The following is a 15,263-nucleotide window of genomic DNA, read 5'->3' as shown; positions in this document are numbered from 1 at the left end:
ATCCATCCATCCATCCATCCATCCATCCATCCTTTAATCAACCATCCATCCATCCATCCATCCATCCATCCATCCATCATCAATCCATCCATCCTTTCATCAACCATCCATCCATCCATCCTTCCATCCATCCATCCATCCATCCATCCATCCATCCATCCATCCATCCATCCATCCATCCATCCATCCTTTCATCAACCATACATCCATCCATCCATCCATCCATCCATCCATCCATCCATCCATCCATCCATCCATCCATCCATCCATCCATCCATCCATCCATCCATCCATCCATCCATCCATCCTTTCATCAACAATACATCCATCCAACCATCTATCTATCTATCTATCTATCTATCTATCTATCTATCTATCTATCTATCTATCTATCTATCTATCTATCTATCTATCTATCTATCTATCTATCTATCTATCTATCTATCTATCTATCTATCTATCTATCTATCTATCTATCTATCTATCTATCTATCTACATTCATCCATCCTTTCATCAACCATACATCCATCCAACCATCCATCCATCCATCCGTCTATCCATCATCAATCCATCCATCCATACATCCTTTCATCAACCATCCATCCATCCATCCATCCATCCATCCATCCATCCATCCATCCATCCATCCATCCATCCATCCATCCATCCATCCATCCATCCATCCATCCATCCATCCATCCATCCATCCATCCATCCATCCATCCATCCATCCATCCATCCTTTCATCAACCATCCATCCATCCATCCATCCATCCATCCATCCATCCATCCATCCATCCATCCATCCATCCATCCATCCATCCATCCATCCATCCATCCATCCATCCATCCGTCTATCCATCATCCATCCATCCATCCATCCATCATACATTCATACATTCATCCTTTTAATCAATCCATCCTTCCACCCTCCCCCCATGCGTTTATCTATCCAGATTGAGGATTTATCTTTTTTTCTACCTCGCTCACTAATTTTTACTTTTGATCATCACACTGTAACTAGAAGTGGTGGATAACGGAATTATTTTCTAATGAAAGTAAAAAGATGAATGTAAAGTTTCAAATATAGAAAGTATTTATTATTGTTATGTTTGTTTTATGTAACATTGGAATTGTTTTTTTAAATGATTTAATTAAATAATATAATATAAAAATGTTGTATATAAATTTATATATTCATGTTTGATATTCAATAAATAATAGAAAATAGAAGCAGTTCAACAAAATGCAGTCTTTATATTCCGGAAGAAAATGGTATTTGACTAAGTGAAAGGGGGCGGGACTTATACTTGCCAATCACAGACATACCACAGATATGAGTTTAAATGTTTTACACATTTGTCATTGTTTTCATTCATCCTTTTCCCCTCAGTAATCCAGGACCACAGGGGCCACACATATTTCATCACTTTCTAATCATCGACTTGAAGATTGCAGTTGTCTCTGTGATGCTGCAGTTCATGATCCCACTGGAGGGACAGATGGGGGAGACAGGGGGGAGAGCAGACTGATGGGAGGTGTCAGAGGAAGATGGATAGTTGCAGGGACATGCCGTTAATGAGAGCGCTGGAAGTGTGTGTGTGTGTTTGGCACAGGGCCTGGCACCAGCTTTGCAGTGGTTGGCATGGCGATATATATACTCACACAGTGCTTAAAGGTCTTCACCTTGAGCCAGTGATGGCAGCCAGTCAAACACACACACACACACACACACACACACACACACACACACACACACACACACACACACACACACACACACACACACACACACACACACACACACACACACACACACACACACACACACACACACAGTCTGAGTGAACTTCACAGACTGCAGGGTCAGTGTGAAGTGGTTTGTGTTAATTTGATTAAAATCATGTTTGAGGCTCTGAAATGTAACATCTTAGTCACTTTCTCTGCCGAACTTTAGTTGTGATCCACACTTTAAAAACATGTTCGTACGGAAGTGTGTGTGGAACGAGCGAGCTCCACTGAGCAATGAACAGAATAATGAGAAACATTAAGTCAGCCATGAGATCGAAAGGGATTCATTCCTTCATATTTCCATCTGTTTACTTTCCGTCGTCGTGTCTTTTATTCATTTATTCATCGGCCTGCTCGTGTGTCTTTCCTGCCTTCAAACCTCCTGAAAGCATCCCAACGCTTCGGTAACATCCCCTCATTGTACATCTGGATCATCGCCATGGCAACCAGTAAATCATAACTTCCAGTTCGTCGTCTGAGAATTACAAACCGTCTCATTTTATCTCTCATCTAATGAGTCGACCTACTTTAAATCACTATTTTTTAAATAATTTTTTTAGTTTAAGCTGTAAGTAGAGATACATGACTGATACAACCATCCCATAATTACCACGAGTAAGGTGGACGTGCTAATTACTATTCTCCAGCAGCAGCTCAGGTGGCGGGAGTTCAGCCCAGTTCTACTCCTGAGAGCAGCAGCTGTCTGACTTCTAGCTGGAGGACCAAAACAAAAGTGGCGTGAGACGGAAGGTGAATGTTGGGTAGCAGGTGATAAACGGGTGGCTGAAACACAAACTCTTACGTAAAGAGTTACATAAATACCTGCATTAGACACTCGGAAAAGTTCCTGTTATTCAACTTCTAAAGTTATAGAACATAATATTGGGGGTTAAATAATGTTTAATAGTAAAATTAGAGGCCGTTCCACGCCCTCACCTCAACTACATGGAATTTGTCTCTTGAATTGAATTGTTTAAAAAAAACAAAAACATTAGAGACGGTTAGTATGGAAGTAATCTCAACCCTTAGTTGACATGAGTTGAACATGATTGAAGTTTGAATTTTTACTATCACTTTTAAAAGACATTCTTTCTTGATTTTTTTCACACAAGATGAAAAACGATTTAAAAAGATTACTCTTTATTTATTTGCGATTAATCTCCTGTAGCACTCTGACCAGTTAAGTGAAATTGTTGGACTTCTGTTCAACATGAGCTTGACCCTGGGAAGAGTTCCACTACTGTGGAAGACGTCCTGTGTGGTACCGGTGCCGAAGACTCAGCACCCTAAGGATCCCAGCTGCTACAGACCTGTGGCCTTGACATCCCACCTTATGAAGGCTCTGGAGCGGCTGGTCCTTAGTTACCTGAGTCCTCTGGTGCGCTCCTCCATGGATCCGTTGCAGTTTGCCTACCAACCTGACATCGGCGTGGAGGACGCCATCATCTTCCTTCTCCACCGAGCACTTTCTCACCTGGAGTCGCCTGGAAGCACTGTGAGGATCCTTTTCCTGGATCTTAGCAGTGCTTTCAATACCATCAGGTCAGACATCCTGAGGGACAAGCTGGAGCTGTCTGGAGCGGACACTCACCTCACGGACTGGATTGTGGACTACCTCACCAACCGTCCACAGTTCGTGAGGACCCGGGATGGTGTTTCGAGGACTGTACTGTGCAGTGTAGGGGTCCACCAGGGAACAGTGTTAGCACCGTTCCTCTTTTCACTGTACACTGCAGACTTCCAACACCTGTCTCCCACCAGTCACCTGCAGAAGTTCTCGGACGACTCCGCCATCGTCGGCCTCATTAGGGACGGGGATGACGGGCCGTACCGGGGACTTGTCCAGGACTTTGTTGACTGGTGCCTGGAAAACCACCTTCAGATCAACTCCAGCAAAACTAAGGAGTTGATTGTGGATTTCCGGCGGTGTCCCTCCATCTCCCCCTCACCACTGAACATCCAGGGACAGGACATTGAGATTGTCACGACTTACAAGTTCCTGGGTGTTCACCTCAACAACCGCCTGGACTGGGTGGATAACACTGCTGCTCTTTATAAAAAGGGGCGGAGTAGAATCTACCTGCTCCGGAGGTTGAGGTCATTTGGTGTCCGGGGGCCACTCCTGAAGTCATTCTATGACTCAGTAATGGCCTCTGCCATCTTCAACGGTGTGGTCTGCTGGGGGAGCAGCATGACAGCAAAGGAGAGGGCTAAACTGGACAGCCTTATTAAGAAGGCCGGTTACGTCCTAGGGCGCCCCCTGGATCCTGTGGAGGAAGTGACTGGAGGGAGGATACGGAGCAAGCTGGGCTCCATGAGGAGGAACTTGTCTCACCCTCTCCAGCACACACTGAGGCGTGTGTGAGGGAGAGGTACCGCAGGTCTTTCCTCCCTGCTGCCATCAGACTCCACAACAAGAACACACCAAGATAACTATTTAACTGCACCTCTTGTTATTTATGTAAATATGATTGTGTATATATTATATAGCGCAGATTTATCTTTTATTCTATTTAGATTTTCTTTCTCGTTTTTATTTCTGGGTGTTTTTATTTCTCTTGCTGTTGTTAAACCAAATTTCCCCTGCGGGACTAATAAAGGTTTTCTGATTCTGATTCTGATTACTCTGATAGTCTTAATTGTTTGGCAGCTTTAGTTTGTGTTTGAAGTCTAAGGAATGTCTTTTTATCTATTTAAATAATTGATTTCAAACCACCGGGCCGTGGGCCAATACTGGTCCAAAAGACATTTGATACGAATAATTTATTTTCTTTTTGTCTTAAATGTGTTTTTTTCTTTTTAAGCAAGTTCCTTTAATGTCAAGTTTTCAAACAACAAGTACATTTGTGAACATTTTGTTGCAGTGAAAGCCGCCTATTTATGCACTTATTTCATTTAGTTGTTTTTATCTCTTGTCCGGTCGGTGAATATAATGACATTTAACAGGTTGGTGGTACAAAAAAGTTTGAGGACCATACATTTTAACCAACCGTATTGTATTGCAGAGTATCTGTGAAATGACGAATGATGACTGAACGAGTTGAATCTAATCTGAGGAGTAGTTTATGTTGACCACCTTCTCTCTAGGGTTTTATCAACATGATCAGAGGACCCTCCTGTTCAAGGCTGTCAACTGTCATCAGTGTTGACGGCTGGACTCTCTCGTCCTCGCCAGGATTACAGAACAGACACAGATTTGTGAGGCGTGTGTGAGTGGAGCGAGTGTTTTGGAGGATTTAATCCGAACAGTTTTAACGCAGTGTTTGAACAGTAACTGCTGAAATGTGTTCTCTATATTGATTTCTATTGGTGATATACACACATTCATATATGTTGTGTACTTATACAGCTGGTTACTGTGGCAACCATACGTCCTCCATACACTCCTGCCTCCGGTCTTCCTCTTTCATCCTTCTTTGATTCCCAGCTCTGCTTTTCTGCTGATCCTGGTTCTTCATTCTCTCCCGCAGAGTTGAGAGTGTGACTCACTTCACTGCTGGATTATTACAGCGGGATTATAATACAGCAGGAGGCTTCATTGTTTCACTGTTGTCGTTACAACACAGCCTCAATATTTGGACGCCGCTCGGCCGTGTCCACATTAAGTAGATTACATCCGTGTGATCGTCGCTGGACCTGAACACGGAAATCATTTCAGTCTCCGTAACAGATGCTGACCTCACCCAACATTTTGGGGGAGTCATCGAGAGGTGGAATAAGTGTGGGAATATTAAGAGACAGACATATTAACATGTTTAAGTATGTGGGATGAAAAAATAACGGCTCCACATCAACTTGTCCTCCCACCGACACTCCAGAGATGAAGCTGTTACTCATCACAGCTGGAGATACACTTATGTGTGTGTGTGTGTGTGTGTGTGTGTGTGTAGAAGTGCACACACACTTTGCATAAGATTAGTCATCTAACAGGCTCTTTTGGAACTACTTAAAAGGTTTTTTAAACTTTTGCTATTAAGACGACTGATGTCCATGTATGGAAGTTATATTAAAGAATATTAAATCATTGAATTTAACATTTCAAATGTTGAAACTTTCAAACTTTTTTTTTTATGTAAAGGATTTAATTTTTGTTTAATACTTTCATTCAAAATTCAAATATGTACATCTTGCAAGGTTTAATTTTTTCTTTTGGAATTGGAGTCATTTTCAATATTAATTTTTTCAGATGTTGAGTTTAAGATTCTTTATCAATTCAATATTCTTCTCGTTACTCTTTAGGTGTTGTCTCATTGCACTATTATATTAGCACTTTTGGATTTATTCAAAATGCTGCGAATTAAAAAATATATTGAATTAAGATTTTTTTTATCATTGAAATTAGAATATGAACTGTAGAAAATGTATTCAATTATTAAAAGAAAAACCTTGCAGCATAGAAATTATTGAATTCAAGTATTTATAAAAAGTACTTAAACCTTTAAATATAAAAAAATATTAAATTGAAATATTCTAAAAGATAATGTAATGCTTAAAACAACATTTCAATTAAAAAATATGCAAAGTTTCAACATTTGTAGTGTGATGACACTGATATACTTCCATAAACTTCAGTGTGTTCTTAGCACATCACTGTGATTGTGTGTGATTGTGTGTGTGTGCACAAAAATGCTTTTAAAGGATTTGGTTTGTTTTAATATATTGACATAGAATTTATGAAAGCATTGAAAGAGGAAAAACTTGTGAGTGTGCGCGAATATAAATCCCCCTCACTCAAGTTAATAAGTTTGTTTGATGCTGCACACACACACGCACACACACGCACACAAACACACACAGCTGTATATCAAATGTAGAACTGCCGCCAGGAGAAAATGGAGATATGGAATTAGATTATGTTCATTAAGTAATTCTCCAACTGTCAATCAACCTCAATGGAGTGTAAACAGTGAAGACGCTCATTTATTTCCATGATTTACAAACACACTTCCCGACAACAGAACATTTAATTCACGTCTCTGAGAGTTCTGCTGCTCCGACTCATTTCATCTATTTTAGGAAACTTCTCTGAAAGTGTGTCCCTCAGACAGCTTGTTGCATCAGTAATGGAGGAGTGATGTCAGGAGCACAAACTTCTCCACTGACATGTGTAAAGAATTCAGCAGGAGGCACCACCAGAAATGGCCACCAGGGGCTTGAACGCAGCACCACTGAGTGTGTGTTGTTGTGTGTCACAGGAAGATCATCGAGGTAAAGATAATTGACGACGAAGAGTATGAGAAGAACAAGGCGTTCACCATCGAGCTGGGTGAACCGGTGCTGCTGGAGATCGGGCAGAAACATGGTGGGTCTCGTCTTACTGTATAATTTACTTCTCGCTCCGTGTCGCTGATGTCGTCATCCCTGCTGGTCTCCAAGGAGACTCCAATGAGAACAAGCCTCTGGTGGGAGCGGAGGAGGAGGAGGTGGCTAAGATGGGATGTCCCAGTCTGGGAGAGCACACGCAGGTGGAGGTGGTCATCGAGGAGTCCTACGAGTTCAAGGTGAGTTTTGATCTCACAAGGTCACGTCAATCAAGTTTTTTTTTGTCATTGAGATTCTAAAAAAAACATTTTGGAATAATATGCGTTTACAGTGGTCCCTCATTTACAGCAGGGGTTACGTTCTGAAACCCTCCAGCATTATTACTCCATTCAGATGCACTTTCCATAGACTCAGTAGTTTATACTCTCTCAAAAACCTACATTATTAAAACATTCAATCATTTTCTTAATACTTACGACAAGCTTTAAATTAACAACATTTATTTAAAAACATGTATATGAACATGCAGGGTTTTTCTCAATTTTCTAGTAGTTCTGTGTTTGTCTCTATGTTATCTTGGTCCTTTAAAGCATGTATTGCACTTTAACTGTGTTTTTGATTGTTCAAGCGCTTTGTGACCCTGGTCTAGAAACATCTTTAAAAATAACCTTTACTTACTTACTTATTTACTTATATTATATAAAAGGTGTTTATGTCAAATAACTTTTAAATGTTTTTTTCTTCATTTGTGGATTGTTTGTGCTCATTGGTTCTCGTGTGTGTGTGTGTGTGTGTGTTGATTGTGTAGCGAGCAGTGAATGTGCTGCTGTATCGAGCTAAAAAGGTTTTTTTCTTCTTCTTGCTGCTTCATCTTGCATGTTCCTCTTCCTATGTAACGAAGCTGTGATGACGTTTTTCTCATGGCAACTGCAGGCGAACCTCCTGCTGCTTCTCACCCTCTGCTTTGGTTAATTCTTCTTCATGAACACACAGTAATGACTCTCACACACTCTGGTGTGTGTATATGTGCGACACTTACACACTACTTAATGCAACGTCAAGGTCGTCTCTTCTTCCTCTTTGATGCTCATTTAAACACCTCTTCCCTCTTTCTGGATTAACAACTCAAGTTTCCTTGTCTCGTGTTCACACTTGGCTCGTGTGTGTGTGTCTGTGTGTGTTTGCAGAACACTGTAGATAAGTTGATCAAGAAGACTAACTTGGCTCTGGTGGTCGGAAGCAGCAGCTGGAGGGAGCAGTTTGTAAGTGCAGTCACTGTCAGTGCAGGTATGTCACGAACACACACACATATCAATAATACAGTAGACAGCTTCATACACACACTAACTCACTTGTGTATTTAAGTACCATCGCAGACAAAATCAAGCACTTTCAAACATCTGCTTTGACCTGATTTCAGCGTTTGATCTAAATGTATACCTATAAAAAAAAGTTAAAGATAAGATAGAAGAAAACTGAATGTTGGTCGAAGGGAATTAGATGAAAGAGATTAAACACAGAGATAATGTCGATACATCAAGCTTTCTAGGGAGAAATTTTACAATATGAATTATGCCCCAGAAAGTTAAGTCAATTTATGTTTTGTTTGGCCGATTAACTTGAATGTTTGAAGATCTTGGCCACTAGTGTGATTGTACGGAGCCCCTTAATGGACATGGAAGAAGAAATGATTGAGCCAGAGATGTAAAAAAGATCTTCAAGAGTATTATTTGATCATTTTAGCAAAAGATATTTTTCATTTTTGGCTGCTTAGAGCTTCTGTAGATTTAAGATAGTAGGATTTAAATCCCACTGGAGGATGGAGGACGACTAGCAAGACTCCTTGCCCCTCAAGAGTGTTTTCCAAAAAAGGCAATTACACAAATGAAACTCAAAGCCGGAAAAGGATTTGCGACAAACATATTCTCTCCCAAGAACCATCATTTCATTGAGGCTAACCTCAAAGTGAAGTCAATGAACCTGTCCATTGCAGAACAATACATCAAAACCTTAAACCTGAAGAAAAACACAGCACTTGAGTTAATCTCTTGCGATAAAAAAAACATTTTTATTTATATTGTTATTATCTCTTTTTGAACTTGTTAAGAATTTAACTGATCTTTATCTCCTTCTGGTGATCTTTTTAAACGTCTGGAGAACTTTTTTAACCTCTCTTGATCTTTCTTTAACTTCTTGAGATATTTGTAACTTTTCAATATCTTTTTTACCTTGCAAGGTATTTTAACATCTGGAAATCTCTTTTTCCTTCCCGGTTATGATTGATGTGGACACCAGTGATTTAGAGAGTCAAAAACTGAAAATGTTCAAATCTTAAGACATAAAAACCTGTACGACACTTCATTACACACACAAACATGACTTCATGGGTACAAATGAATACATAAAATGACACACACAGAACTAATACGTCTTCAAACATGATTCCAGCACTAAAGCGACCTGTTCTGCTGCAGGAGACGATGACGAGGAGGAGAGCGGCGAGGAGCGTCTTCCCTCCTGCTTCGACTACATCATGCATTTCCTCACCGTCTTCTGGAAGGTTCTGTTCGCCTTCGTTCCTCCCACAGAGTACTGGAACGGCTGGGCCTGTTTCTTCGTCTCCATCTCCCTCATCGGCGTCCTGACGGCGGTCACTGGAGATCTGGCCTCACATTTCGGATGCACCATCGGACTCAAGGACTCTGTGACCGCTGTGGTGTTCGTGGCTCTTGGAACGTCAGTGCCAGGTCAGGAACAAGTCATGAATCCCTCCAAAATTTAAGACCCACTTCCTTTTAAACTCACATTTTCACCACTTTATGCCTCTGGGCTGTGTGTCACATGATTAGGGAGGAGGGAAAGGGTAAAATTGTGACCCACATTTTTAAGGAAGCTGTGATAAAAACACGAGTTCTCACAGAATCAAGGCCTCATGAAGTGGTAACAGTACAAGAGGCATGGTTGACTTTCTGGCTCAGTTTGATCATTTCTTTTCCTCCCTGCCACTGTTCACTGCTTTTCATATTTTCCTTCTTGTTTCATGTCCTTATGTTTGATCCTGAGCATGTTCAGCAGGAGCCTGAAGACCTTGTTTGTTAGCTTTCCTGTCGCTATGGTTTACAAACACAAGGAAAAAAATCATTCAAGTTAAACAGAAGCAAAGTTACTTGGATTAAGCAGCTTTTCTAAACAAGCTAAAGTCGTACGAATGCTAGTTAGTTTGAAGGAGCTACTTAGTGAAATGTGAGGACTAGTTAGCGGGGAAAGTTGAGGCTCAATAAAGTCCATGAAAGGCTGGCAGCAGTGGATAACAACAAGACATTTAGCAGTGGCAGCAGAATATAAACCAAGTGAATCTCTGTCAGGAAAGAAAACAAACACATCCTCCAGTGCCCACTGGAATCAGGTCAACCTGGCCGACCGTGGGACTTTAAGCTAGCTGCCCTCCAGCTGTGAGTCCACTGATGTGTCCTTTTCTGACATGTTTTCAGAAACAAGTCAAAAGATGCAATGGAGAGCGAGCTGCGAGACACAGTGACATTTACCAGCAGAATATTGGCAGATGGAACACATTTAGCCCAGAAGTTTGAACATTGAACTAATTGGTGAAAGAGATTGGCAGAGATTTTGTCTTTCTACGAAACCACTGCCATTTCTTAAAAAACATGACTTTAGTATGAGGCTAGCACTGACGTTGACTAGTTTTAACCATCAGTTTAAGGCAAAACGTTCTCTTGCAAAAGATTTTAATATCAATGGGACTAACCTGGATAATTATATAAAACATTCACTTTACATTACTTTCTGTATTGATAAGGTGTTACTGTGTGGTAGGACATCATCTCCTGCAACTACCTGTTTTACCACTTAATGTCTTTGTACATTTTTGAACACAATTTTAACTTTTTTAATATGTTAATATATATATTGAGATGTATTTTGAGAGGAATTACATCTCAAAAGTGACAATAGGTGTTGTGAGATGAAAATATCCCCTCAGAGACATTCTAAATATATAGTATTAAGGAGAAAATACATGTTGCAAGAGGCTGCATGAGGCCCCTATGCCTCACTTTGACAAATCTTATTTGTTTTCAGGCGTTTGGGTCACCTTGACCCTGAGATAACACAAGGGCTAAAAACAAAGTATGAAATTAATATATTATACAATGGAATTGTGTAATAAATAGTTAGTGGAAACAAAGTGATCACATTCAGCAGCTGACTGGGGGCAAAAGAAAACAAAAGAGATTAGAATTGAATAACATACCTTACCATAAGATAAAATAGATTTTGGTCCAAATTATTTAAGTCTGATCTCAGCATTCGTCTTTCCAGATACTTTTGCTAGCAAAGTTGCCGCCATCCAGGATCAGTACGCCGACGCCTCCATCGGCAACGTGACCGGCTCCAACGCCGTCAACGTCTTCCTGGGCATCGGCGTGGCGTGGACCATTGCCGCCGTGGCCTGGTACTCCAGGGGACAGACCTTCAAGGTGGACCCGGGTAACCTGGCGTTCTCCGTCACCCTCTTCACCGTCCTGGCCATGGTGTGCGTCTGCATGCTGCTGTACAGGCGGCGGCCGTCCGTGGCCAACGGCGAGCTGGGCGGCCCGCGGACTTGCAAGATAGCGACGTCGCTTCTGTTCGTGTCACTCTGGCTCGTCTACATCATGCTGGCATCATTGGAGGCCTACTGCCATATACCCTGGTTCTAGATGCAACACCCAAGAATTCCTTCCTTCCTAACGATACTTTCATTCCAATTCTTAGAGTTTTAGATACCGGACTATTCAACAAGTCTTTTTTTTAATTTCCTTGTTATTTAAATACACATGATGGAAGCTGACGATGCACTTATTTACCGTGGCGGTAGTATAGTATAGTAAGAAAGAGCAAGAGTTTGATCGACAAAATGATCAAGAGAGGACTATTAGATCGACCTGAAGGCATGGCAGCTTCACATAGTTTGTCTTTTCATGCGTGTCTTGGGTGGAAGGACACAGAAGAAGGGAAGAGGCTGACGATACGTTCATATAGAGGATCATGAATTATGCACAGCGATGACAAACTTGCAGGATCGGGAAGAAGGAAGATCAAAAGAGACCGGAAACTAAAGTGGAGCAGTAAAGAAACGAAGAGTTACGTAACCCCTCCCCCCTCCCGCCGCCACGTGAATCACCATGGCAACCAGTATTATTGACTGTTCACTCACAAGTTCAGGTGAATCCGATGCTCCTTCTGTTCCTCCAGTTCACTGTGCAGTTCTTGGTTTTGGCCCTTGTGGATGATCCGCTGCCAGTCAAGACTCCCATCCTTTTTTCTGAACTGTTGATGGTGTCGTGTTTCACTGTTGTTGACGTGCATTTGTGGAAAACATTTATAAAAGTTCTGTGAAGTAAATTTGACGCCTGGGATGAAGTTAAGGGCGTTTTAAAATGCTGTGATAACTGTTGACTTTGCCTACCAGACCAGAATCGCTCCTTGTACACTTCATCTAGCGTACATTGAGAACATTTACAGACACACACACACACACACACACACACACACACACACACACACACACACACACACACACACACACACACACACACACACACACACACACACGCACACACACACACACACACACACGCACACACGCACACACACACACCTTTAAGAGGTACAGAGCCATTTCCACTAGAGTTAGCTAGTTGCTAGATAATACATTGAAAGTATATGAAATTATTTTCCATGTTAACGTAAGTGATTATTGAAGGGTTAGTTGGTCTTATTGGTGAAGATCCACCAGATAAAGGTGAATCATCAGGGAGAAGCTTGGAGTAGATTGAAGTTCACTTGTCCTGGGAATTACTCAGTGTTCCACCAGGGGGCAAGAAGTCTGACTGTGGAAGTAGTTCAGTGCCATCAGAATATTGAATGGTTGAATTTCAAATTGTAATTTTTTTTTTTAATGAAGCATTGGATTACGTAATTATTTGTATATAGAAATGTTTCATTACTTATTTTTTTCGAAATCTATGTGTAAAAAATGATCAGTTAATTTAGGAAAAAACAACATATATTTAAGTTCAATTATTTGAAAGAAAAAAAATCATATTTTGCTGGGACTGGTATACTTCCATCTCTAGGACTCTGTGCTGCCCCCACGACCTGACCAAAAAGTTTACTTAAAGCCAGTGAATCCTTTTAATAATAGATTAGCAGTCATAATTTACAGGACTGTACTTAAAGGCAACACATGGGTCTTTAAGAATCAAAATGTATAATAATAACTTTTCTGCAAAGAACAGCTCAAATCATTTAAAGCCTTGACAGCGACATTTAGTTTACTTTAATATTTTTATTTTACAGCTTGGTTTCCTAAAATGTCTCTTAACTTGTGAAGATATATATATACATTTATTTTCTAACCTTTGGAACTGTTGATAGGAATTGTTATCGGAGGCAAAGAAACTCCCTGAGAATGTCTCCACGAAGTGAGAAGTGGCGCCACCTGTTGGAGAGGTTCAGCGTAGCGACACGTTTAACAATTCAATGATGTGGAGCAGCAGTTCAAGATGTGACCTGAAAGCTGCTCCTGTCATCTGAAGACTGAGCGCTCGCTGCCCCCTGCTGGCCGGAATGTGTCCCTCAATGATATCAGTATTAATAGAAGCAGCAGTGTGTGTGTGTGTGTGTGTGAGTGAAAGAGTGTGTGTACGCTGTTAAAGAAAATAAGCAATGCAACTGTATTGTTCCTCACCTGTTGCTGTGTGACCGTCCATTTTGTTTGTGTGCTTGAGCGTTAATGTTTTGTTATTCTCATCTTACCTTACTATCTATTTATCTATTAAATCACTTTATCATGCGTCACAAAGTGCTTCTGAGGGTGTAATGTAATTTAAAATTCATTTTATACCTTTTTTTTTCAATTATTGTTTCTGTTTTTGGTGAAAATCCATCAGAGTGGAAGTGCTACTAGAGTAGAGACCGAAGACCCTTTCTATTGTGTGTGGATGTGCGTCAGTCACGCACTTGTCGATGCATGAAAACGGTTAATGTTGTAAAAATTTACATATTTTTAAAGATCTATCATGAAAATGAAGTTTAAATGTTTACAGATTACATTTTGTTTTTCTTAAAGATGAAATAAAACTTGACTGAAGGAACCTGACGAATGGGTGTGATTTATAAAATCATAGTTTACCAACTATGGTCACATGACCATCTTTAGTCCCCCCTCAAACCTCACAAATGAATTAGTAACCCAATAATTCAAAGAGATGAAAAAAATACAAATACAATAAAATAGAAAAGGGATTACGATTCCATTCCATCAGTTTCTTTTGGAGAAGATGCTGACATCTGTTATTCCCACGTGGGCGCCATGGTAACCGCCTCAGCGAGACACGCCTCCATCCTCCACTGGAGGAGAACGAGCAAGACAAGGAGACGGTAAACAAGAGTGTCCTGAGGGAGACAATGTTCCTGCTTCAAAATATGAAATTTTACATTAAATTCAAATGCAACTTTATTTAAAGTTATTTCAAGACACTATATAGTTTACATGTAACTTTATAATAGAAAAACATGTCACAGTAGTACATACAGGGGCAACAATATAATATTTAGTTTATTTTTGATGTATAATCGAGTACTTGACTTGGTGTTGCAAAATTCACAGACCACATGACTCTTGTCAAAGTAACTGCTTTTACTTGTTTTGAAACCAAAATATGTCGAAAAATGAGCTTTAAAAGCTGCTGGAGTTGACCGTATCCTCTCGTCCTCAGTCATCGTCGGGATCTCACAGGATTTCACGCTGAATATGTGCGTGGTTATTTTAAATAAAAGATTGAAACAGTCCATTATAAAAAGGTTATATCATCAATTAGGGATTGTCTAAGATGTTGTGGTCAAACTAGTATAACCTGAGTTCAGTAGAAGAAAGTTTTGTGTATTTGATATCTGTCTTTAAGGATTTTACCAGCTGATTACTTTTATCTGGCTTCATTGACAGATACAATTGAGGGACATCAGCATAAAAACAGAACTTTATTTAGTGTTTTTAGATCACGTTGCCAAGTGGAAACATATCAATTGTATAAGCCAAGAACAGAACCTTGGTTGACATGTACAAAGTGAATGAAAAGTATTTCCGTTCCTTTAGAGACTGGAGGTGATCAATCCAGCACACTCATCACATAGACACAGTGTATTC

The 15,263-nt window shown here is 40.4% G+C and overlaps 1 protein-coding gene across 1 annotated transcript in view; it reads left to right on the top strand.

The window, feature by feature from the left end:
• Nucleotides 1-14,211, top strand: part of slc8a4b (solute carrier family 8 member 4b) — a 55,171-nt gene extending 40,960 nt beyond the window's left edge. The window contains exons 13-17 of the mRNA XM_087789996.1: nt 6,988-7,094; nt 7,169-7,293; nt 8,242-8,341; nt 9,529-9,801; nt 11,393-14,211. Coding sequence (XP_087646122.1) covers nt 6,988-7,094; nt 7,169-7,293; nt 8,242-8,341; nt 9,529-9,801; nt 11,393-11,772 — 985 coding nt within the window. The 3' untranslated portion in view covers nt 11,773-14,211. The remainder of the gene's footprint in view (nt 1-6,987; nt 7,095-7,168; nt 7,294-8,241; nt 8,342-9,528; nt 9,802-11,392) is intronic.
• The last annotated feature ends 1,052 nt before the right edge of the window (nt 14,212-15,263 follow it).

The sequence above is a fragment of the Callionymus lyra genome, chromosome 4, assembly GCF_982586985.1.
Source record: "Callionymus lyra chromosome 4, fCalLyr1.hap1.1, whole genome shotgun sequence".
Classification (NCBI taxonomy): Eukaryota; Metazoa; Chordata; class Actinopteri; order Syngnathiformes; family Callionymidae; genus Callionymus; species Callionymus lyra.
The sequence above is the reverse complement of the archived record's forward strand: the minus strand, read 5'-3'. Positions and strand labels throughout refer to the sequence as shown.